The sequence below is a fragment of the Bactrocera neohumeralis genome, chromosome 3 (assembly GCF_024586455.1).
Source record: "Bactrocera neohumeralis isolate Rockhampton chromosome 3, APGP_CSIRO_Bneo_wtdbg2-racon-allhic-juicebox.fasta_v2, whole genome shotgun sequence".
Taxonomy (NCBI): Eukaryota; Metazoa; Arthropoda; class Insecta; order Diptera; family Tephritidae; genus Bactrocera; species Bactrocera neohumeralis.
The window spans coordinates 77,711,602-77,737,309 of record NC_065920.1 but is presented as its reverse complement, the minus strand read 5'-3'; the positions used below and the strand labels follow the sequence as shown (position 1 = coordinate 77,737,309).

The following is a 25,708-nucleotide window of genomic DNA, read 5'->3' as shown; positions in this document are numbered from 1 at the left end:
TGATGTCTCTTTTACCATATGAGTTTTCTTGCTGATAAAAGCACTCCATACTGTTATACCATATCGCTCCACATGAATTTAAATTCTTATCTAACAAACCTACTAATTTAGTTCGCGGCTAGTTTTTGTGCCTAAATCCTATATTCCGCTATGTTGTTGTTGTTGCTTTATCAATTGATGCTGCGGCTGTGAAACGCGGTCTTATAGGAACACTTTCATGCTCTAGCCTTCGTAAGTGAGTTATACTTTTAAAAGTTATGTATGCCCTTTTAAGGGGTTACATGGGGTTCGTCCTGTAAAACACAGCTTTTTTCAACAATTTTTTCTCAAATTAAAAATGGAATATTTTATTAGATTTTTTTTCAAATAGTTGTTATCGAAAAAAGTCTTTCGTCCATGTCTTTAAGAATTGTATCTCAAAGACTTGTGTAAAATTTTATGAAGAAGGACAGCACACTTAGCTTAGCTAGCCTCGAGCGCACAAGTTCTCGAGGCTGTATCTCCGAAACTATTACTCGGATCAACTTGAAAATTTAGGAGGTGTTGTAGATTTTAATAAGAGAATAAAAAAATCGATTTTTTGAAACCCGTGAACACATGTAAGCCCTTAAATACTAACAAATTTTGTTGCTTGATATATGGTAAGAGTTCATCATAGAGTATTATTAAGAGCTGGGTTATCAAACCACTGTTTGATCAGCCTCATTTTCAAAAAAATGTGGTCCAATTATGCCTCCAGCACAAAAATTGCTACCAAACAGTGACACGTTGTGGATGCATTTGTTTTTCGGCAATCATATGTGTGTTCTCAGAACCCCAAAAGCGGCAATTTTGAAAAACCCATTAAGATGAAGATGTGCTTCATCATGTTGAAGATGCTTTTGCTCGAAAACTTAGCATAAAAATTGTTTGACGAAATTTGAAATATTGTTCAATTATGAAGGTGAGTTGCTCATGTAACGCTCAATTTTGACTAACCCTAAATTGTCAGCTGTCGATATGTTTTCCTTTTTAGGATTCTCAACACTTTATTACATAAATGGCGTTTAATTATGGGACACCCTTTATTATTTAGAGTTGTATTACGGAAATATCAAGATCTACCACACCATAAGAACTGCAGTTGCTTTTAATAGACCAGGTGTGATTGCTTAGCGATTAAGAGGTCTCGAATTTCACCAATTATTTCTAGTGCATATGTATTATGACTAACTGATATAATTTAATGCAAAACACAGTTATGAAGCATGTTGGAATTTAGTTTGAGCAAATCAGTTGTGAAGCGTGCTGGAATGTAGTTTTGAGCCCATCACCTCTCCACATCGTTGAAATCAAGTAATTTAACGACAGATATAAATCTGTAAATCCACATTTACCTTTATGGTTAATAGGAAATGTTTAGATACGATACCGCAAAGAGAACTAAATTTTATCTGAACTCCAATCAATAAAAGGTCATGGTGAAATTTCCTATAGGGTTCATAGCACATTTCGGAACGTACTTGATTGTGTAGAATCGTGTGCAGCGAATATTAAAGAAATGACAAAGTCACTTGTGCGACTACTGTGCTGCAGCATAAACAAAACAGCCGATAAGCAGAGCTCGCGCAGGCCAGAGCTGAGGATACCAGCACAGAATTGAATTAATTGACGATCAGTTTGGTTTGAGTGCTCAATACGCTAAGGAGTGCTGTGAACCCTTCAGCGGAGTGTGTGTTATAAATACAAATAATAAAGAAATTAAAGTATCTAAATAATAAATAAAATTGAAAGGATTACAAAGGCCTGATCTGCCACCTACTATAAATAAATAAATAAAATAAAATTCCGGGGGCTCGCAGCGCGCAAATTATGTCACGCTACGCAAATAAGGTCATGCTATCGATATTTTTGTTGATCCAACTGACGACGTTGTGTCTAAGTAGTGAAACCGGTACCAATGCGGAGGCCAACAGCGATGCGGTGGACGAAAGTTCACTTGCGCTAGAAAATAAGGACTACTATTGCCTGCGGAATGTTACCTACTATGAGGAGAAAGCAGTAGACAAGACCCGTGAAGTGGAGATTAAGCCGAGCGGTGTGTTTAAATGGTTTAAGAAGAGCAAAACACAGGTGGAGCACTACGTCGATATGGTGAAGGTGCCGCATCAGCGACTAAAGAATGACTGCTGCGAAGGCTACGCAATGGCTCCCAATAAGACATGTCTGCCCGTTTGCGAGCCCGCTTGCCCGGCCAACGCGTTCTGTCGTGCACCCAAAATGTGCCAGTGCCGACGTGGCTACGACGCTGTCAAGTCGGCGCTGAATGGCACACATTACTGCGAACCGCGCTGCGCGTCCGGTTGCCCCTACGGTGGTAAGTGCGTGGCACCAGAGCTGTGCGAGTGCGCGCCGGGCTATCGCGCCCATGCGGGCAGCTGCATACCCACTTGTGCTTCGGACTGTCTGAACGGACGTTGCATAGCGCTGAATCAGTGTGGTTGTGATGCGGGCTACGCCAAGGATTCGGCGACCGGTGAATGTGTGCCATTGGTGGATTGTGGTGTGGTGAGTGAGTGCATAGAAACGGCAAACAGCACTGAGCGCAGCGACAGCGGTGAGGGGACCATAAGTAGTGTGACTGCGCTAAATATAAACGAGGCCGAGACGACCGAAACTGAGCTGATGGCTACTGGCACCGACGAAAATACCATCACTGGTAATCCAGCTTATAACAACACAGTTAGTGGTGATGGTGATGATGACGATATTGTACTTTTTCCCAGCAACGAGGAGGAGACGAATTGTACACTTCAGCCCTGCATCGGTGATACTGCATGCAAATTGGTTGGCAGTTGCGCATGCGCTGACGGCTTCATACGCCACCAACCGGCACCGGTGAATGATGTGGAGGTGGGTCCCATTTGTATGGCAGCCACCGAACAAGATGGGCTCACAAATGCACGCGGCGCGGATGGTGGTTGGACGGCTACGTTCTTTGTAGTTGTAGGCGTGGTCGTGATGATGTGCGCTTTGGTCGTGTTGTTCGTAAAGTTGTGGCGCCACCAGCATGGCTCTTTGAATGTGGAAGGTGAGCGGGAGTCATTTTGGTGAATTTTTCTTTAAAGATTCATTGAAAGCGCGTGCATATTCATTAAATGCTTGTTATTTTTGGGCATATTTTTTACAGGGAAAACCGAGCCGTGTTGTAGATATGATAAGAATAGTACGAGCTCAGACAGCGGGCATGTGGACATGTGCTGAGGGATGGATGTGTAGTCAGAGCTCATTTGTGTATGTACGTGTGGACTGTCGCTGTTTAATTTCTAAGCTTTAATTGATTCGTAATTTGCCATAATAATATTTAGTTGTTATAAGAGTTCACTGTATATATAAAACATAAAAATAAATAGATAGGTTTGTATAAACTATTATTGTTGTATTGTTTTAACTTCTTCTTATAAGGGTTTTGAATGTTCCTGAGTAGCCGATGGAGATTAATCGCTCTTCTTCTCTTTCTTGGGGGTCAGATAGAACAAATGAACTAAAGTATCGAAGTCAAAATGTTTCTTCTAGCATTCGAATTTGGTTTGAAGTGAGTCCAACACTTACATATATGATATGACCTAATATTTGAGCTATTCGAGATCATCATGAAAACTGAGACATTTCGTTTCTAAAAATATGTTATATAAGTTCAAATTTGGGAATACTGGAGGCCCTTAAGAAAAACTATGATATTTCGTTTCTAAAGTTGGATATAACTTTGGCTTCGGGGATACTGGAGATCCTTTAAAAAAATGTGAAATTTCGTTTCTAAAAATGTGGGATATAACTTCGAATTAAAATCGGTTTCGTAGACTCCTCTGTTTTATGACAAAGTAGTTGATATTAGTCGATGTTTTGGAACTCTTCTCGCTTCTCTACTGCAATGCACGTTTGAAAATCTCAATTTATTTTGAATTCTTTTGTTTAACCAAACCTGACAAAGCCATTAACGTGTTGACTTTTGTACAAAGAAATGAAATAGAAATTATTTCTCTTATAATATTTTCAAATAAAAAAGTATCAGATGCTTTAAGCTAACGGAAAAATTGTGGTGATTTTTTCTGAGAAGTGATTAATATACCATATCGGAGCTCTTTGAATGAAGTAAAGAAAAAATCATACTTTTTTGGGAGGGCAATCATAAAATATTTTTGCTTTGTTCGAAACTAGGATTATAAACACACAAAGTACTAGATTTGTTTTATTTGAATATTTTGTTTATCGGCGTATTTCCAAGAGTCAAAAAAGAAAAAAAGAATTACTTTTTATTTTTAATGCAATCAAGTACAGCTTCCTACGGAATTATCACGTAAAAAATTTGTTTGGTGTCAGGTTATGCATTGTGTGTATTAGATGAATAACCCGGTAGAAAAAACGTTGCTAATCAATGACTACTCAAATACATTCAAAATACATATAAAAGTTAGAAAAAGCAAGGTATTCGTTAAAATAATATATTTTTCTTGCAAAATGTAGCCTTTTAAAAATATTATATACCCAACGCTGTTGATTTTAAATACATATATCCATTTATTTAGTAAAAATGTTTCTTTTCTACCCTCATGAAATTCCACCACACAAGGACTTTTCTTGCCAAATCGCATATTTCTTTACTACATGATACTTTTGGCTTAACACCCTCATTACATCAAGTGATAAAAGTGAGCGGTTGTCCATGCCCTTAAACATTTGTCGCCAGAGCAGGACAGCAATTACATAACTGCGGTTTCAAACGCTATGTAAGTGTACGCTGCATGCTAAACTGTGTTCAGACGAGGACTCTTTCTGTCGCTCATTATAGGCAAATTCTCTTTTGGTGGCGCTCATTGAGTTCACACGAGTGACAAGAGTGCGACAGCTTAAGTCAGACTATTTCCAAAAATTTCTTTCATTTCACATTCTCAAATTCTTGTAAGCATTGTGTAAGCGGTGCACAAAAATATTTTTTTGCTACTTCTTTATTCTAATCCACACTTTTATAAACCTTTTTGTTTACTACATTATGGTGATTTACTTAGTATTTATTATATTGTATATAAAAATAAATTGTAAATTCAAAATTTTCGAACAGAAAAGTAATTAGCACTTGAAATGGAACGCATTTGCAACCATTAAAAATGTTTCAAAATCTTAAAAAATGCCGAAAAGCGTAGCAGTTACGAACGAAAACATAAAGCGCGAGCGTCCCTTAGTCTCTCCTCATCATTCACTCGCTCATAAAAGCTAGTTTCGGCAACAAAAGGTGTCCTCGTGTGAACGCAAACTGATTTACAACCGTCGACTACCTGCTGTCTGAGATCAAAAAACACATTAAAGGGCATACAACCATTGGTAACCCCAAATAACATGTGCACAAAGAATTAATTTCTACTTGTTTAGAGATTTACAAATACTACAAATCTTCGTAAATAGTTTTTAAATTCTTAGCAGCGAATAACAGATAAAGGCGAGCGACCAGCATTATATTTACATACTATACTCGAAACATATGATAAGTTATTACTAAAGGTCATTTTTGGTGCTTGGGTTCGGTGAGTTTATCGCAGCCAGACTCGAACTGTGCTGTAATGAACAATTTCTTATATGCGTGTGGGTGTATTTACGAAGCCTGAAAGCAGGGAATGTGCGTATTAATCACGCATTTGAAATGTAATAGAGGGAAAAATATTGTTTATGACAAATCAAAAAAAAAGAAACACATTTGTTAGGATTTTAGTTTTATCACATACGAAGAATAACACTTATTTTTGAATTATTTTTAAACAAGAAAGTAATGAGCTATGCCTTCGTATATAATAAGTACTTGCATATTAAAAACATTCAAATGAAATATTTTCAAATATTATTTCATAGGAACACAATTCACTGTGTAATATTTCTATTATTTGTAGTGTGAAATAGAACACAAGATTTTCCGACTATACTTTCCATACATTAAATGCATACAGCATATAAATAAGTATGCAAACCGTGGTGTAATCAAATTCCTCAACACTCATTTCCTATTAAAGCAACACCAGCTGTCACCACGTCAAACAACTGTCCGCCCACAAAACTTCAACCACAAATAAATTAAACTTTTTTGTGAAAGAGCCCTTGGACGAGGGAGGCAAACTATCGACGGACTTGTAGAAAACCTAAGTGAAAGTGGAGGTTGAGGTGGAACTGAGTAAGCGGACAAAAATAAAATATAATTATCTGCCAAATGAAAGATTTTAAAGCGACTATCTTGGGAAATAAGGCTTTTAATGTAATGCAGAATATTTGAAGGCAGTAATGTTTTAGTCAAATTTATTTAAAGAATATTTGAAAGTCATACATATATTGTAACTATATAAAAATGAGTACACTATTTTATACTATGCTGTGTGTGTTTTATAGCGTGCTGATTTACAGGTAGCCAAAGCGAAATCATTCTGAACAACTTTGTCTGGGAGAATATGGGTCTAAGTGCGGTTTCCAGTCAGCGAGTTTTAAGACGAAATTTATCTTTTGGGTATTATTTTTTTATTCTTTGAGATATTTGACTGAAATTTAACACATATGTGCGTTTTGAAATGATTTCTATTCCTTGATTTGATGTTAAATTGATCATTTGAAAAATTTCGTTGCAAGTAAAATGTGTGTGAAATTTTGGTGTCCGATTGCACTAAGTGGATAAAGCTTACAAATACGCTCAAATTCCGAAGCAATTCGCCGGATCAACTTCAAATTTTCGCACAGTATTTTCAAATATGTTTGCATTCGATATACATTGGGCCAAAAAAGGAGCTGAAGGCCATCCTAAAAAGTGTTTCGAGGGCCGGAAGAATCAATGGCATAAAAGTATTTCATCTGGTGGGTACTACTTTGAAAGCAACCAAATAAATATTGATGAATAGATATGTTGAAATGTACACTCAATATAGTGGGGTGCAGCTACCACCACGTTAATTAAAATGAAAATGTCCGTTTTTTATTTGTAAACACTTTATTTTTTCAACAATTTTATTTACATCACTGAATGAATATTTTAATAATATATACTTATATATATATAGTTTGTAAATATAATCCACGGGAGGGACGGCGATTATATTACGAGAGTTATTTGCCGACGTTGGCGATCGAGTTGACGCTGATTCGTATGTTAGCGAATATGTACATACATATATATATATATGTATAAACAAATGGTAATATGCCAAAAAGATCAGCGCGAAGGAACCGTGTGGTCGACGTTTCTATTCGAAAGTATAAGCGAGAGTGTCAAAAGCAGCGATGATCCAATCCTTTTGTTAATTTATAATAGTTGTCATCCTGCTGTGGTGAAATGCAAGTTGTCCCCAGGTGTGTTGTATTAGTGCATGCTGTTTTCCGATGTTAAGTATGGTGTTCGTCTCAGGGGAGTTGAGTTGTGCTAGGGTGCGCCAGTTTTTCCCAGATAAAGTGGGGGAGGCTTAACTCATTTAAACAGTTAAATATTCTGCGTTTTATGTACAATTTCCGGGTGTTTTTTGGTTTCAACATTAATGCAAAAAATATGACTTTTTTTTATTTATTATAAACTCCGAAACCTTAGCAGTTAGTACCTCATCTCCCTTGACGTCTAAAAAATGTTCTTGCTGTTGACAGCCTAACCCATTTTTGGTTCAACTGAAAAAAAAACAAAAATATTTTGTTGAAATACGGATAATTATTCTTATTGGATGAAGGAAAAAAAATTAATATTTGCATTTTTGACGGACTATGACCAAAAAAAATATTTTGGTAGCATTTTCGTCAAATATTGACTAGAAAAAATAATTTGCAGTAAAAAAATAAGTCCTTGGTTCAGTGACTAGATAATGATATTTTAAAAATGTGTACAACATATGAACAAAATTACTACATAGCTCCTAGAGAAATTGTGGCCACTGGTTTAAGAGGATATTCCAGTTAAGAAATAACAAAATCGATTTTATTTTTATTTTCAAAGTTTAACAACTCAAGAATTTGTTGCTAGAGGATTTTTAAACTTAAAATTACCTTCGGAGATATACTAATGTGATCAAACTGAAAGGTGCATTTTGTCCATTTCATCTCCTTCAAAGTAAACCCCTCCCGCTGCAATACAGTTATGCCAACGAATTTTCCAGTCATCATAGCACTTGGAAAATTATGCCGTACTGATGGCCATCAGAACCTTCTTCGATTCTGCAAACATTTGATTCCGATCATTCAGTTTGTATGGCAGCTATATGCTATAGTTAACCGATCTGAACAAATTCTTCGGAGATTATATTGTTGCCTTAGAAAATAATCTATACCAAATTTCGTGAAGAAACATTGTCGAATGTGAAAGTTATCCATACAAGAACTTGACTCCGATCATTCAGTTTGTATGGCAGCTATATGTTATAGTGGTCCGATATCGGCAGTTCCGACAAATGACCAGCTTCTGGACGAGAAAATGACGTCTGCAAAATTTCAAAACGATATCTTAAAAACTGATCGACTAGTTCGTATATATACAGATAGACGGACATGGCTAAGTCGACTCAGCTCAACATACTGATCATTTATACTATGTGTATACTTTATAGGGCCTACGGCGCTTCCTTCTGGGTGTTACAAACTTCGTGACAAATTTAATATACCCTGTTCAGGGTATAAAAATTAACGATTCAAAAAACACGCGAAGTATAAATTAAAAATTCACCTATAAATTTGATCACAGTATTATTTGCTAACTTGTCCTTCTAACTGGTACGGCCGGAACTGAAACTTGATAGGTTTTCTTGAATCTGTCTTTTCCAAAACAATAGTCTTGTTTGTCAGAAACAGTGCTATAATACTCAGCTTGAATTTTAATATATGTATGTAAGTTCAAGCTGAGTATTATAGCCTTTGAATGAGTTGCCTTCTAATGAAAAGACATTTGACGTTCAAGCGACAGATACCACCAGTCATTGAATTTGATGGGTGCTCAACTGGTAGTGGCAAAAGATAAGAGATATGACCGGAGACTTATGTATATTTAATAAAACGAGAAGAAGTTAGCCCTTGGTGTTCGCTCCAATCTGTTCATTAGGTTTGGCCCTTTGGGAAAATCCGTGGTGGTTGTGGTTTAAATCTAAAGGCAGGTTTAATTGAAAATTCAGTTCAGTGCACGGAAGATTTTTTAAGTCGGCGGTTGTTGATTTTACCTAACATTTTTGGAGAGTCTTCTTTTTCACACTTATCTATATTTGGAACATTCCATATTCCCAATTAAAAAATTTTTTTTTGTGCAGATTGTCGCCATTTCGTGAAATTTTTTTTAAGATATTGCTTTTTTTTTAAGGTATATCCTATCGAACCATGAAATAAAAGTTTCTTTTTTATTTCAAATTAAGTGCGAAGGCAATAAGAAGTTTTTTTTTTTTTTAAAAGTTTGTGAAGTTCAATGCCATCTACAAGTATAATACTTGTAATATCTAGTCGCTTTCGATTTTCTTTATATTGCTTTATGTATTAGGTAATTCTTGTAATGCTCTAAGCTTTTTATTTGGTAAATATATATTTTTTTTAATTTTTTTTGTTCCTTTTAGTATCAGAAATTAAGTTTTCTACACAAACACTTTAATATAATAACGCCTGCTTGGTTATATAATATGTAATATTTCTATAGGCTACACACTGGCGAGAATTACAACTTTCTCGATGCCATTGTTTGCCGTGGCATACAAAAGCGAAAGCAATAAGGAAGAACTTCAGAATGCAACAAAGTAGAAAGTTAAAACAAAAACCACAGCAAAACAAAAGAAATTTGTGCAAGTGACATAATGAAAGGAAGGTTCTAGCTGTTGCACATAAATGGGATCCATGTATACATGTGTGTGCTTGGGTATGTGGCACATTATTCATACGCGTATATATGTTTTGGCGCGCTGATAACAATAGTCGCGCCAACGCGCAGAAATAATAAAAAGAATGGCACACACGCACACATACAAAATATAATAATATTGACATAATAGAGTGCTACCGCCATCGCTGTTGGCGGCTGCAGGTGCATTGTGATGGAGCATACTTTTTATATAATTTACTTACTTCGGTTTATGTTGGGGATTTTATTCATATTTTTTCCAACGAATAATTAAAAATGAAACACAAAATCAAAATCGTTAAATTTTTATCATTTGCTGCATAAAGTATTATTTAAGCGCTTTCATACAAGTATGCAGCTAAATGTTATCAGCCACACTTCTCATTCATGCCAAACGCGTCTCAAAAATATATTTTTTCATATTTTGATTAAATTTCTATGCAGCGCGCTTTCGTCTCCAATTGCCTGCTTACCCTGCCCCCTCGGTGGTTTTCGCCTACTTTTTCTTTAAGCTAACGTACAGTGAACGCGCCAACTTCTAACGGAAATCGCTGTGTGACAACCGGCAATTGCTACGCATCGTTTACGCCTTCAAAAGCGTCACTGAAAGTAGAAAGAAATAAGGCGAAGCATGGAACACCGTTTTGAGCAGCGGGTGGCGTTTAATAGGCGACGGGGTGATGACGGCTTTGGGCATTGCGTTGCCGCATTTAGTAATTTAAATGAAATTATTATTTTTTCTATGCCAAGGCAACGAAGATATAAGCATATAATGGGAAGGGGAGCGGTAAATTAATGAGAAATATTCTGAAATGAAATGTGTGGCATTATAAAAGCGTAGCTTAAAATATCTTAAGGTGAGCCGTGCCTCAATACATGTACAAACTTTGAGGCTAGTAATTGTACAAAAAATAAATTAGACATCGTTCACTCAACTTTCCTCAAGTATTTCGCCCTAGCCTTATGTCAAAATATTTTGAGTAGATTTATATATGTATAGAGCCATTACACTTCACTGTTTGAAAATTCAGTGTGATCAAAATATAAAGTTTTCATTTTGCAAAGTGTAAGTAGTTTTTATTGGTAAAATGTTTTTCATTATAGAAAATATCATACATTGTTTTGTTACAAGAGACGTTTATCCAATGGTTGTTCCAAACTCCCGCATTATCTATTATTATGTTATAGCCTGATTTCTTTACTGGTAACTTGCAACAAAATTTTCGGCATATTCCACAGGAAGCAAAATCCAGATATTTTGTAGTAGCAGCTGGATATATTTTTTTGACGTTAAATGTTTTCTTTATATTTTGGCTTTCAACAAAGCACAAACATTTTTTATTGGATTTTCGTCTGGTGACGTGAAAAATTCTGATCACTTTTTAAATATTTTTACTTCCTCCTTATCACGTGACATCCAAAGATAGGAACAAATCTAATGTTACCCATTCTAAGACATGACAAAAAAAATAGTAATGGGTAGACCACCTCTCCACAAATGTACAATTCAAAATACTTCCAACCAAAAAACAACGGACATTTTTAAATTAACTTTTGATGACCACAGACAAATTTATATAAAAATATAATTTTTTACTGTCAAGACATGGGTTAAGATATGGATGTATAGAAATTTTCTTCGGACAGGTATCTTTATTTTTTCACTTGAGTAAAGGTTAACTATCACCTTCGGATTTGCCAAATACCCTTTTTTCACACACCTTGTTTTGTGTTGCATGTATATGACATGGATTATTATTATTTTATTTAGATGGATTTAGTAGAGTGGCAACTCACAACTTTATAGTAAAGTTAGAAATTTTTCATGTTATTTATGTTCAGAACGTTTTGACATACAAGCGCTATTTGTGTAGTTTACAGTAACTTAAAATATACTTCTCGGCAAAAATATGGAATTAAATCGCAAACTGAAATTGCAAGATCGTGAGATTGAGACAACTTTAGGAATCAGTGGGACCAACGTACATTCAATATTGTATAAACATTCGACAGCAAAAATAATTGGCTCGCGTTGGATCCCACATAGTTCATCAAAAAAAATGCGTCCTCTCAATTGGTTAAGAGACATGTTAAAAATACGATACGCATGCTTCGAAACACATCTATTATATCGTGACAGGTGCTGAATGACTTCTCTTTATTCCCGTATGTAAAAAATAAACTAAGAGGGTAACGTTCAGAGTCGTAAAAGTGCTTCGAAAATTGGTTCAAAGCCATGAAGAAGTGTATAGATCTTAATGGAGAATATTTTTAAACCCAATAAAGCGATCTTATGTAGTAATAATATTTACTTTTTTTCTCTAATCTTAGAATATAAGCAACCTTCATATTTGCATAATTATTCTTCTTCAGCCCTTTAACCATGACTAAGTGATATAGAAAGGTGGGATTATCTGATAGGTATCACACAATTTGCATCCAATGTATTCCGAGTCCCTTCACTGACTAAGGGCCCTTTCATCAATATCGGATTTACACCAATCTATCAGTTAAGTTATGGTTAACTTAACCAAAACTACTTCCTTCGGTGAAGGAACTTTTTTAACCAGAACTTAACTGATATTTGCCTGCTAACCAGATATTGGGAAAACGGACCAAAGTGCCATAGAAAATATTATTTTAAAGGCTTTGGGCAGTTCGCAATCAATGAAATGCTTATCAACTGGAACCTACATATCCTTATAGCCGTTTCGCCATGGAGTTAATTGATAAATTAACGCGGTTTGCTCGACTAAAGCAGAAATTTAGATCGATTTGCCATACAAAATAAAAATCTTATTTTAGTACATTAATTCTTGATCGAATTGAAATCGAGTTAAAACTAGAAAGCAACTCTGCTGGTTGTTGCCCACATTGTAAATTTGGCTGGGTTAAACTCTGTTGGTTGTTGTCTCGGCTGAATATTTGGTTGTGTTCTTTGATAAAATAGCAATCAGTTGATGAATTCTAATGAACAGAAAAAATAGAAATTCAAGTACACAAACAAGTATAACAGCGGATCGCTAAACGAGTAGCCGGTTGTGCGAAAAGGCAAAAACTGGTTTCTCATTTAATCTTAATGTACTAAATTAATTTGGCTGTGCGAAAAGGCTGTTTCCAGTACCGAATTTTATTGTATTCACATATGTACGCAGATATAATGCATGTGGTTATATATCGCCTTCATTTCGCCTGACAGCCTGCACTGAATTGAACAGAAAAATATATATACGCCTGAGTTTATCCACAAATACCATACAAACTTGTGGTGGGTATGCGAGAATCGCCGAAATATTTACGGAATACATAAGGGAAATGAGTCCCAGTTGTTGCATACACACAAACGTATACACATCTATTTGGATGCTGTATTGCTCATGTTGCTCTTCATCCCCAGTTGAACCGAAGATTCCGCTATTGTTGCCACTCATTTTGTGTTTTGCACGACTTTCTTCTTATACACAGCTAATGTGCGTGTGTGTGTATGTAGACATTGTTCATGAAGTTTGCAGCGCGTGGGAAGTTGCCCAAGGACATGGACTTGCTTGGTTGCTTAGAGTTTGTTTGACGCTGAGTTTTTGAGCTTAGTGAGCGAGGGATGAATTTTCTGCGGCTGGTTGGTGAAATATGTTTTCTTTTTAAGTCAAACAGAGGTCGCTGGGGAAGTGTGAGTGTGGCAATATCCGCGTGTGCGTGAATGTGTATGTGAAGAATGCTGTTGCCAGTCAAACTTGGTTCAAGTTGAATTTATTGGCTTGCGGTCGAATTGTGTGACAAGCGAGACAGCGCAAAAAATGAAAAAGAAATTAAAAACAAAATGCATTTAGAGCAAAAAGTAAACAAACAATAAAAAACGATAACTAGAGCTTGAAAACTGTTAGTTATAGATTTTTTGGTGCATAAAGTTAGATCGGAATAAGTGAAGCTTTTTTTTGGGAATATTCGTCGCTACAAGAAATATTGACGTTGTACCCGTAAATTTTCAAAATTGTATAATATTTGTCTTTCCCTAACTTAGATCACTCTAATGAGCCTAATAATCCTGCAGGCAGTCAATAAAAAATTATCACCGATAACACTAGATTAAATTTAGTTGCAAACTGCAAAGCCATAACAATAATAATAACAGTAACTGCCAGTCATCACACAAAGGGCAGTGCGTCAAGGGCCGCGACAAAAAAGATTTATAAAATAAAAAAAATTGTTGTAAAGTAACTGGGTCAGTTTCTCCACTTCTGTTTCTTGCTCAGAAAAAAAATTATAGCACTTCTGCTCCCACTTTCGGTAGCCTGTCCACCCCAGCAGCAACTTTACATTCCATTACACTTTACTCGCCACTTAACGCGTCGTCGGCAGCACTTCACTTTTCGCGCAACAAATTGCCCCGATTTCTTTATCCATTGCAAAGCCAAGTTCCCGCCCTCTTACCGTGAGGCCGCGCCTTCAGCTTCGTGTGTCTGACCGTTTCTTCCCCCTTCGAACACGCGATTTTTTCTGCGCATTTATATTTAATTGCGCAAATTAAATTTTCAACCGGCTTTCGTGTGCCGCATTAAGGGATCTGCACCGTAGCGTCCCAGCGGCCAATGGCCATTGCGCCACACAGTTCGCTTTGACCATATTTTCCGTGTTCTATATCCTTCCATTGGCGCTTTCGCGCCTCACTTTCAACACCGGCGCCCGGGCTGCTTTATGCTTCTGAAAGGTAAATGTATAAAATTTATGAGTCGCTTTTATCAGCGCTTCCTTTGCGCTGATGCCCGGCCCTGTCTGCATTGCTGCTGCTGCACCTTGAGCCTCGAGATTTCCACCTCAGTCGCTGCTGGGTCGTGCGCGCGTAATGCTGCTGACCGGCAATGCAGTTTGGTGTTGTTGCATTTCCCTAGCAGTTAAGTGCCGTTACCAGTTATGCAACTGTAGGCATGCATGTGAGTATGTACATATATAAATAAGTAAATTATGTGTGTGCTGCTTTCGCGTAACTCCGTGCAAAGTATGCCAGTTCCAACACAGACACATACATACACATTTACTCATATCTACCAACACACTTTTATATGCCATGTACATACATGTATGTAAATGCGTGTGAGCGCCTGCAGATAGGCTTGATCCACTGTGTAAATGTGCAATAAATGCATTTTGCGATTTCTGAATTATTAAGTGCGCCCATAATGAATGCAAATGAGTGAAAACATACTCGAAAATCGCTGGCTTGTAAATTATGAATCGCCATCATCATTTCTGCGCATTACGCAAACAAACACCAACACACACGCATATTGGTGGCGCGCAAAATTGTCTGCAACGCGGCAGCCATTGCGGCGGCAGGAATATGTGCTAAGCGCATTTAACGGTTTAATAAATGTGCGCATTTTTAATTTGTGTTTATTTATTGCAGATCTCTTAATTCTTATGTAAATCTTGTGGATCATTATTAATTAAAATAGATTAAAAATATTTATCAATCATTTGCGTCGATAATTGCTAAGAAGTTGTGATTTCCAATAAATTACTGCAGTTGTGGCAAATATAAATCCGATTGCAATTGAGAGGCGTTGACAGAATGACAGAAACTATGAAGGGTGTCCCACAATTACAGCACAATTTACATAAATTTGCCGCAATTGGCACAGAAACCCTAAAAAGCCACCCGACAGCTGATAGTGTAGGCTTAGGAATGGAGATGCACGATAGTACAATGTGTCTTCATTATTGAACAATATACGTATAAAATTTCAACAACAAATTATGATTTTTGAGCAAAATCATCCTAGGTATGATGAAGCACATTTTTACTTTCATGGGTTTGTTGATCGCCAAAATTGCCACTTTTGGGGTTTTGAGAACCCACACGTGATTGCCAAAAAAAAATGCATACATAACGTGTCACTGTTTTGCGTTGATTTTGGGCTGGAGAAATGAGGCTGGTGAAGCAATATCGGTTACTGGTATCGATATCATCGAAGTTTATGGTGGTGAGCATGTTCTAACTGAGCAAACGTGCTTAAAGAGTATACACGATTTAAAAATGGTGATATTGGCCAAAAAAATTTGAAGATGGGAAACTAGAGTTAGATCGGTAGGTAGAGCTGATAAGCTTTTAGAACTCCCATTGTCAAACTTTAATGTGTCGTCTCTGAAACACCCTGTGCTTCTGGTCAAGTTCATTAGTACAAAAAGTTTTATCTGTGCAACTTCCGAAACATCGTCAATAATCCAATAGTTGCGTTTCTTTTCTTATAAAGAGCCTTGCATTTGAAAAGATGTTTTATAATATTTTCTTCTTCTACCTCCTGAAAGTCTCTATAATTGTCATTATATGGTGTTCCTAGTGTGCTGACGTGTCTGCCAATTGGACAGTGACTTGTTAGCATTCCTACTGTAGTTCTCATGTCAATGCTTTTGAATTGTAATTATACAGATTCCATTCAGCCCACGTTTGCCTGCTTGGTCAACAAGTTAGGGTTAAAAGTTTTATAACATTTCCGCAGTCTTACTGTAAGGTGGTGTCTGTTCTGACTAGTTCATCAGCTACACAGTTGCTAGATATATCCCTGTGTCCTGGAACCCATTGCAGGTTTATTTTAAATACAAGGTCTGTCGCAAAAGAACAGAACTTTTTAAATATAACTGCTTCTGGTGGCGCCACCTATTGGTGCGTATATGAAATTAAAAGCTTGATCTCTTGTTGACATTTCGTAAAAATTTTAAGACAATCGGATAACTACAATCGATGTTATCGATCAAAAAGTGACAGCGGCTTTTGGTCATCGGTCGTAAAATGCATTTTGAACAAAGAGAACATATTAAATTTTGTTTTAAACTTGGGAAAACCTTTACTGAAACATTTCAAAAGATGAAACAATTTTATGGTGATTAGTTCCTATCCCGTAGTAATGTGCATGAGTGGTTTAAGCGATTTCAAAAAGGTCGTGAGGACCTCTGTGACGATCAGAAGTCGGTCGTCTTCAGAAGTCAAAAATAAAGACAATGCTGATTTGCTTTTACGATTCCGAGGGTATTGTACACCGAGAGTTCGTCCCACCTGGCCAAACGATTAATGCTGTGTTTTACCTTGGTGTTATGAAGCGTCTGTTGTCACGCATTCGTCGTGCTCGACCACAATACCGTGAGGCAGGGTCCTGGCGCCTGTTGCACGATAATGCGCCGTGTCAACGGTCGGCGCTTGTCACTGATTTTTTGACAAAAAACTCCATATTAACCATTAATCACTCACCCTACTCACCTGATCTGGCACCCTGTGATTTTTACCTATTTGGAAAACTTCATTTGCCCATGAAAGGACACTGGTTTCAGGACATTTCAACTATCCAAAAGGCGACGACCGATATTCTCAAGAGCATTCCGAAAAATGACCTTAAACACTTATTTGAAATGCTTTGAAACACAAGGAAACTACTTTGAATAAAAAAATATAACTTTTGAGAAATATTAATATTTTGTTGTTTTTTTAACAGTCCTGTTTCTTTTGCGACAGACCTTGTAGGATATTATATCCACTAAGAGATCAAGACATTCTTCCACTGACTTTGACGAAACCCTAATAGACTCTACTAGTTTCAAAGTCGGGTGGCTATCTGTATGTACAAATTTTATCCGTGTTGTAAACAAATTCTTTGCCAGAAAGAGAAGGTTTTTTAATTGATGTGCACTCCGCTTGAAAGACACTGTAGTGGTCTGGAAGATGAGACAATTCTAGTACCTAATTTGGCTGAAGAGATATCACATTCCATTCGATGATGGTTTAGACCAGCCCCTTTCCACTTGTCTCTGGTAAAGAAATGCAAAATCGGGACCAATTTTAAAGAAACGGAAACTTGCCAACTGTCTTATGACTAAAAGAAGGAATTCCATTAGTCCAAGGCATCAATTGCTATTTTTTCACTTGTTGCAACAACGGTGCAATTTTATTTGGAAAAACACCTCCAAAGTTTCGCCTAACCCGCCTTATACCTCAGGCCTTGCGTTTTCTGACTACAATTTGCGACGGTCGATGCAGAACGCCTTCATTGGACGTTTTTCCATTACAGCAGCATATCGAAAATTAGCTGGATTCATTCGTGGTCACCAAGTTGGCGCAGTTGGTTTGGTGTGCAATACTTTTGGTAATACTAGTGTACACATTTTTCTTAAAACAACCTACAAATTTTGAGGAAAAAATGCTTGAAAATAGTTGTAGATTCAACAGATGTATTGAAAAACCTTAATTTATAATAGGTTAAGTTATACTGGCCATATTTTCCTTAGTCCTGCCAAATGGAGTTTTAGTTTGATTTGAGCGACTTGATACCTGATTTTCATCCTTCATTTAGTCCATTGAACTGCGAATATCCTAGATATCTTAGATGAGTTGTAGATGGTCTGCAGGGAAGCATAAGAATTGTTCCAGTACTTTTAACATGTATCGCCGGTACTAATACCCACCCGGATCGCATGTAATGACAGTAAGGATCCAAACTTTTGCCGAAAAATATGCCTGCCTAATGAAAAATACTTTCTTCATACATAGTAAAAGTATATTTGTGTGCATTAAATATTGATCTAAAAATTTTATGAGACCAAAAAGTTATTATTTTTTTGAGTGTGTGAATAAAGCTCACTAATCTGTACCATATTTCAATATACATTGTGTCTATTATAGGCGGTTTAATGGCTCGCGCCATGATTTTCGCTGCAGATTTAGGTATTAAATGTTTAGCGAAATTACAAATTTAGCAAAACTAGTCGACAATTACATGGCAAATGTTATGAAAAATTACCTTATTTGCACAGTTATGGCAAAATTCGGCAACAATTCATAAGCATATTGATTTTCAGCAATAATGTGCCGAGCGCGCTCATTTCAATAAACAAAAATTATACCAACGAGTTATTTTTTAATAGCGATATCTTTGATACTATGTGACATTTTAATAACAAACAGAAAATATCTGCATATAAATTATTGGTAATGACACACATACACAAACTATATTTCCTGTGGAGTTTCATTGCTCTGACACACAATTTTTAACTGTGAAAATTCGATACTTTTCGTTTTTGCAAAGGCGCTTTCTTCTCTGAAATTTATCATATTATTTTTGCATACTTTTCAAGCAATGAAATCTGACACAAAAATGCAGCATTTTCACTTTTCACCTTTTGCGAACATATTTTATGCAATTTGTTTTAGAAAAAGAGCGAAAAAAGTACGAACTGTATAAAATTTAATGCTTCGGTGCACAATTCTCGTTTAGCGCAACTATTTGCTGCTCACATGCAGCAACATATACTCGTATAAACATGTTGTTCGCTGCGAACGCTTATGAAAGTGTTGATAAAAATTTGTATTTATTATTAATAACCGCACACAGATATGACAAAGAGCAGCACTGGAATCTGCACTCAAAATAAACGATTGCGAAGAAAACAAATCTCCATTGAGATATGAAAGCGAAAAAATTGCAAAAAGGCTATATACTGATAAGTACGTATGTGTTTGTGTGTGATGACACTTGTAAAAACAAAACGATAACAGCAAAATAAATAAAACAATACAAATGCAACTATGTAACAAGTATATAATAAAATATCAGAAAGCGAAAATCCAATGACAACAGCGAAGGACAAAGCGAGTGCACACGCATACGCAACCACACACATGCACGGCGAGTCCTCGAGTAGCAACAATGAAACAATAAATTGTTTACAATTTTATTTAACAACAAAAGAATGTGTTTGCAACAAATTGTGGGGCATACAAAAGCAAAACAACAAACACTTATAAATGAAGGGGAGTTCATCCAACGGGCGGCTCAGCATGGTTATGGCTGAAGTGGTTGGCGGCGGTTGGTGAGTGGAGGGTGTTTGAAGTGGCAGCGCCATCAATTAACTTTGTTATTAGGAAGAACAGGATACAAGGATTACAGAAATAAGAATTGTCCTTTGTAATCGAATTAATTAAAAGCGGTGTGTGTGTGTAGTAGGAAAATATTTATATTTTTTTAAATTACTTACGATGAAGTTATTGTGGTTATGTGGCTGTGATTGTCATGAGTGTAAAGTTAAAAAAGCTATATAAAATATTAAAGTGAAATCTTCTACAACATTCGGTTAGGACTAACCAAAAGTTTAAGGTTGTATCCACTTGTGATCCTCATGAGATTTGAGCTTAAATATAATGGGGAAATAGGAAGAAAGAATTTTTTTCAACAGATACTTACATACGGTTAGGACTAACCAAAAGTCAAAGTGCCTAGGGAGTTACATATATTCACTTGTGATACCCGCGAGCTTAGAGTTTAAATGTAATGGGAAACATGAAAAAAACATCAACATTCGGTTAGGACTAACCAAAAGTCAAAGTGCTTAGGGAGTTATATGAAAAAAAGAATTTTATTCAACAGATACATTATTTATAAAATTTAGCCGGGACTAACTAATAGTGAAGGTGCTTAAGGGGTATATCCACTTCTGTTCTCCATGAGCTAAACTCTAAGTTATAATAAAATAAATATAAAACAAGAACTTTTTCAACTGATACTTAACATACAACATTCGGTTAGGACTAAGCAAAAGTCAAAAGCTTAAGGGATTTCTGATCTCCATAGGCACTTAAGCGGTTATAAGTTGTGAATTTCAAAACATTTATTTTGTGTTTTCCATATATGAATATAGTACATTTGAAAATATTATCCAAAATTTACAGTTAATACAACAAATTGTTTGAGATATATGAGCGTAGATTTTCTTATAGCCACCTTAATTGACTCTTAAAACTTCAAACGCGTTGTTGTAGAAACGCTGTTTTCAGAGTCGGTAAAGAAAACTTTTCTGGAACGGCTGGACGACTTGAGACATTTACATGACTTTCTTAGATATGTTTCTTCAGGTATTGATTGAAGTAATGATTTTTGAGAATAATTTCCATATTTTAAGCCACTCTGAAATGTAAGTTTTTGCAAAAATCAAAAAACGACCTTCCTTTTTTGTGATAACTGGGAATGGTATTTCGATCATTACCTGTCTTTATCTATTCTAGTACTAATTTTTTTCGATTTTGAATCCTTTATTTGAGATACCTTGAAGCGGAAAAAGTTTTTTCATCGCATGAAAAATTTTTCGGAGATCTTCTTGAAGATCGGCTACGGGTTCAAGGGAAACCAAGATTTTCCACAATTAATCCCCGGTTTCTAAAGTACATTAATTATGTAGAACTAAAATTCGAAATTAGGGAAGCTTTTAACTATTCCAAAAATATTTTTTTTTCTCATTGGTCCAAAATAGAGTTCCGAGGTAGTGCTCTTCTCTATTTCTTCTTCTTTTCTAACAAGTTCTCATCGATCGAACTACCTCCCATTTGAAGGGAATTGCAAGTGCAACTCAAGATCTCTTTATACAGAGTTCCATTACTTACACTTTATTTTCGCACATAACCTTAAATTTCGTAACAAATGCTCGAAGAATTCCTGCTAAAGCTCGCATATTACATACAAATAGGCAAAGCAACGTTTAAACAAAAAAAAATGCCAAATTCCTGACGAAATTGCAGTAAAACTAAAATGCATAGCCGTTTGTTCCAGGAAACATTGCTTGCAACCAAAAATAATACTCGCACATTTTGGAATCGTTTTTCCCCGCGTGCGCTTGTCGCTGTTTGCCACAATCCAGGCGAATAAAAGTTTTTGCGAATTTGCAATACTTTGCACCAAGCAGTGTTGTTTACTCACTTCGGAGCTTACAAAGCGCACCACTACTTGCCTTTGCCGCCGCTTATTGTGAATACCAATCTACTTTGCTTGCCACACCCGCTCAGCTGCGACCGCGCCAGCAACTTTGTATGTAAGTGCGCCACGCTTTAGTTGTTGTGGTTGTTGCAACATTTTGCAGAACTTCCCCTCCCTTATTGAATGTTGTTGTTGCTTTGTTTTTGTATTTGCTGGCAACAACCACTGCGGTCTTTGGGCTACATTGTTTTTGTTGCATAAATTGTTGCAACTCTTCTTAGCATATTTGCCATTCTCATTGTTGTACACCATTGCCATTGTTGTTATTGTTATTGCAGTCGGTGTGTGTGTATGTGTGATTGTGTGCTTCTTTTTTAATTTGCAACGCTCGGAAATAGGTCAACTGCATGCAATACTGCGGCATCCAGCAACAATAATAAGAAAAACAATGGGGAACAGCAATGAGGACAAACAACAACGATTTTTCTATTTGTTGCCGCACACACAGCCATACATTTATACCATACCCATTTACAGTAACAACAAGCGGTTAAGTCGGCAGCAAAACTGGGTACTTGCTGTAAGAGTCCCTGGATGAACTGGGTGTGGTGTAGCTGTACATACATACATATACGCATACAGAATTTATATCAGCGCTTCAATATGAATGCGTAGACTTGTGCGATGCAGTAAAAAACTGAGAAAAATACGTTAACTTCGGTTGCTTCGAAGCTTTGATACCCTTCATATTTTTCCATACCATAACTTGATTTTGATTCAATGTAGAGTTTTCTAGGATAATCTTCTATGCCAATTTTAGTGAAGACATTTTGTCAAATGAAAAAGTTTTCCATACGAGAGCTTCAGCTACTATACCAGCTTGATCTGAACAATTCAATGTTCCAAGATCATAGAGTTTTCTAGGATAATCTTCTATGCCAAATTTAGTGAAGACATTTTGTCAAATGAAAAAGTTTTCCATACGAGAGCTTCAGCTCGATCGGGTTGTTTGGATGGCAGCTACCATGTTATATCAAATAGTAATCCGATGTCGGCGACACAGAGCGACTTCTTCAAGAGAAAATGATGTGTACGAAATTTCACATCAGTATCTTGGAAACCTAGGAACTACCTTGGGTATATAAGACTGGAGGACGGACATGGCTAAATTCACTCAGCTCATCATGCTGATTATTCATATATCTTTATATTTTATCTGATGTTACCTTGTGGATATTACAAGTTTCGCGACAAACTTTATATACCATAGCAAGTCAAACAAGAAAGATGTTAGAGCATTACTTTGTCGAACGAAGGTTAAGGCAAATATTTGTTTGATAAAATTAGTGAAAATTTAAGTATATTTTCTATGTCGTTAAGCTGTACTCGCTCCTTTGAATGGTGCTGAGTTAGACCACTTCGAAAGTTGTAAAAAATTATCGTGCGAAGATTTTGATAGAGATGGATATTTTAAGTTACTGTAAACAATACAAAGAGCGTTCGTATGTCAAAACGAAAAGTTGTATAAAACAATCGCGCGCTGCTGTTCTCTATTTAGTTGGACTTTATACCCAAGGTGAATATTTTAAGTTACTGTTAACAACACACAGCAATAGTGCTCGTATGGGAAAACATCCCGAGTACGTCTAACATTGAAAATGTTAAGCTTTACGAAAAAGTTGTGAGTTGCCAGATGCAAAACCAGGTTTGCCAAATTCTGAAATATAAAAGGAAACCTACATATAATAACAGTCTTTGTAGCCAGAGTCTTCAGACCAGTCTCTGCAGCTATCTGTGATTTCCGACTTACGGATATTTGTCAAGGAAGGGATTCCACAAGCTTTAAAGAACCTCTGAACGGTTCTTCGCCTTTTATTGAAATTGAAATTTCCCTTGTAAACTCTACGAGCAATAATCTCTATATGATTTTCTGTATATTAGGTATATGTTAGGTATATATAGAGTAGAAATATGGGGGCTCATTTTAGATACACAAATTTACTATTGTCAGGAAAGAATTCTTTCTGAATTTCAATTGTATATCCCTTACATTGACCGACATTTTCGATCAAAACTCAATTATAGGTACCGGGGTTTAAATATTCGGTACCAAGAGTGGTGAACGGTTTTGCTTGGATTTGGACAATTTTTGATCATAAGCTTGCTACTTTAAAGAAATTATTAGTGCAACATTTTATCCCGTTACAATTATTACTTCTTGATTTGTTTCCCTAAACATGAAAGAATCAAATGGAATTTAAAATTGTTCTATATGGGAGGTAGCCGTGGATGTCGTCCGAGTTCGCTCATTTTTACACTGTGACATAGGAATCTGAGGAGAATGATAAGCACTAAATTTAGTCGAAATCGGTTGGTCGCTCGACGGGTATAAATTCGAGCTTCCAACTTCTTTCGTGCACCCGAGTGTCATGGGAACGATGGCTACAGGCTCAACCACTCGGTAATGTTAATCTATGCTTCAATAATAATTTTTTTTCAATTCTGAGACATTTTGACAATTAGAGATCTCATTTAAAAGTTTTTATACGCACCCTGTATATATTTGTATATGACTACACTTTTGTATAAAATCCAGAGTATAACAGCTTATTCCTACTCGCTCACAATTAAAATGGTAAAAAGTGTGAAATGCCGTGTCGTTTGCATGTCTTTTGGATGTGCTTGTTGGTGTTGTTTGGTCTGTAGCTGAGTTGCATTTCTTTGCTTGACTCGTCAAGGCTTCTAAGTGCTGGCGCCAACCAGTTGCAGGTGTCTCACAGACAAGGAAACCCAAATGCGGTGAGTGGCTCAAAGTGACAGCGGCAGGTGGGGCAGTAGCTCAAGTACAGCAAATTTACGGGCAAAACACGCTGAAACATGCAAGTAAGTAGGTAAAGGCTCGAAAGGCGGTGTGCGCTGCATACCAGTCAAGTGTGTGTGTGCCGTTGTGTTCGTTCGTAAGAACAATGAAATTTCTTTAATGTAAACAAAAACGCATTTTTCACTTTGTGGCGTTGTAACTTTTCTGCTCGGCATGCCACATACATGCAAATTGTTTTTCTATGCAACAGCAAAGGATGTGCACTGCGCCGCTGGCCACTTCCGTGAGTGGTGGCAAGGCGAGTGGTGAATGGCAAGTGACTGGAACGGAAGTAATATGAAATGCAGGCTTGTCTGCTAACTATTGGTTTGTGTGTGTGTGTGCGCGAATTAGTGTCAGTGTTGCCTGTGGCTTGTGGCTTGCAAAAACTGCAACTAATGCCACATTTTCCATGCAACTCGGCTGCCCCTGTAATTTTCACTTCACGGCTGGCAGCTTTTTCAAATAGGTTGCAACGAATTCGTATTTTTCTTTTTGAAATTTTTGCACATTGTCAAGCACACACACATACACATGCGCTCTCTCGCGCGGTCAGCGTTTGCCAGCAGCGCAGCTGTCGCCGCCATTCATGCAACTGGTGGTTAATATTTGTTATATTTTTGTACAGTTATGTGCTGTTGCAACATACATATGCTGCATTTACATACATATGTACTGGATATATGCTGAATTATGTATAAGCGGGTGGCAGCTCCACTTGCTGTAAATGAATTATTGATTTGTATGTGTATGAGCATTATTGCTTTTCTGGCGTTGCATATTATTTCTTTTACACTGTGCTACACTTCATTTCCGCACCCAATTTCACATTTCATATTTATGGCTTGCTCATCATTTCTTATTTCACGAAAGTACGTGTGTCCGCTTTCTAATAAATTATGTTGCAACAATTTCACGAATACAAGCAGAAGCAGTTGCACTTTGCAGGTTGCCATTTCTCGTTCACATAAAATATTTATGGATATTTATGCAATGATAAATGAAGAATATTGCAAATTTGTTTAGTCGTAAATATGGTGACATTTAACAAATAAACAATAGCAACAACCGATATGTTGCTTATTACAATTGCTTTCTCTTCCTAGGTGTAGTTTGTTGTGCTCGCAAGAAATATGAAAAGCACAAGATATTTGTGATAATTTTTGAAAATATTTATGACTTACTCAATTATTCTTGAATTCACTATAACATCCCTGAACCTTTAATTTTTTTGATTGGAATTACCTTTTTACGTGTCTAGCC

General features: G+C 36.5%; 2 protein-coding genes across 3 annotated transcripts in view; both read left to right on the top strand.

Moving 5' to 3' along the window:
- The window catches only part of LOC126752494 (neuronal acetylcholine receptor subunit alpha-7), a 239,320-nt gene that overhangs the window by 19,176 nt on the left and 194,436 nt on the right, over positions 1-25,708 (top strand). The gene's annotated exons all lie outside the window — the stretch shown is intronic.
- On the top strand, positions 1,614-3,413 carry LOC126752503 (delta-like protein 1). The gene is made up of 2 exons (XM_050463343.1): positions 1,614-3,070; positions 3,170-3,413. The coding sequence occupies exons 1-2, from the start codon at positions 1,852-1,854 to the stop codon at positions 3,241-3,243; spliced, it is 1,293 nt and encodes a 430-aa protein (XP_050319300.1). The 5' UTR covers positions 1,614-1,851; the 3' UTR covers positions 3,244-3,413.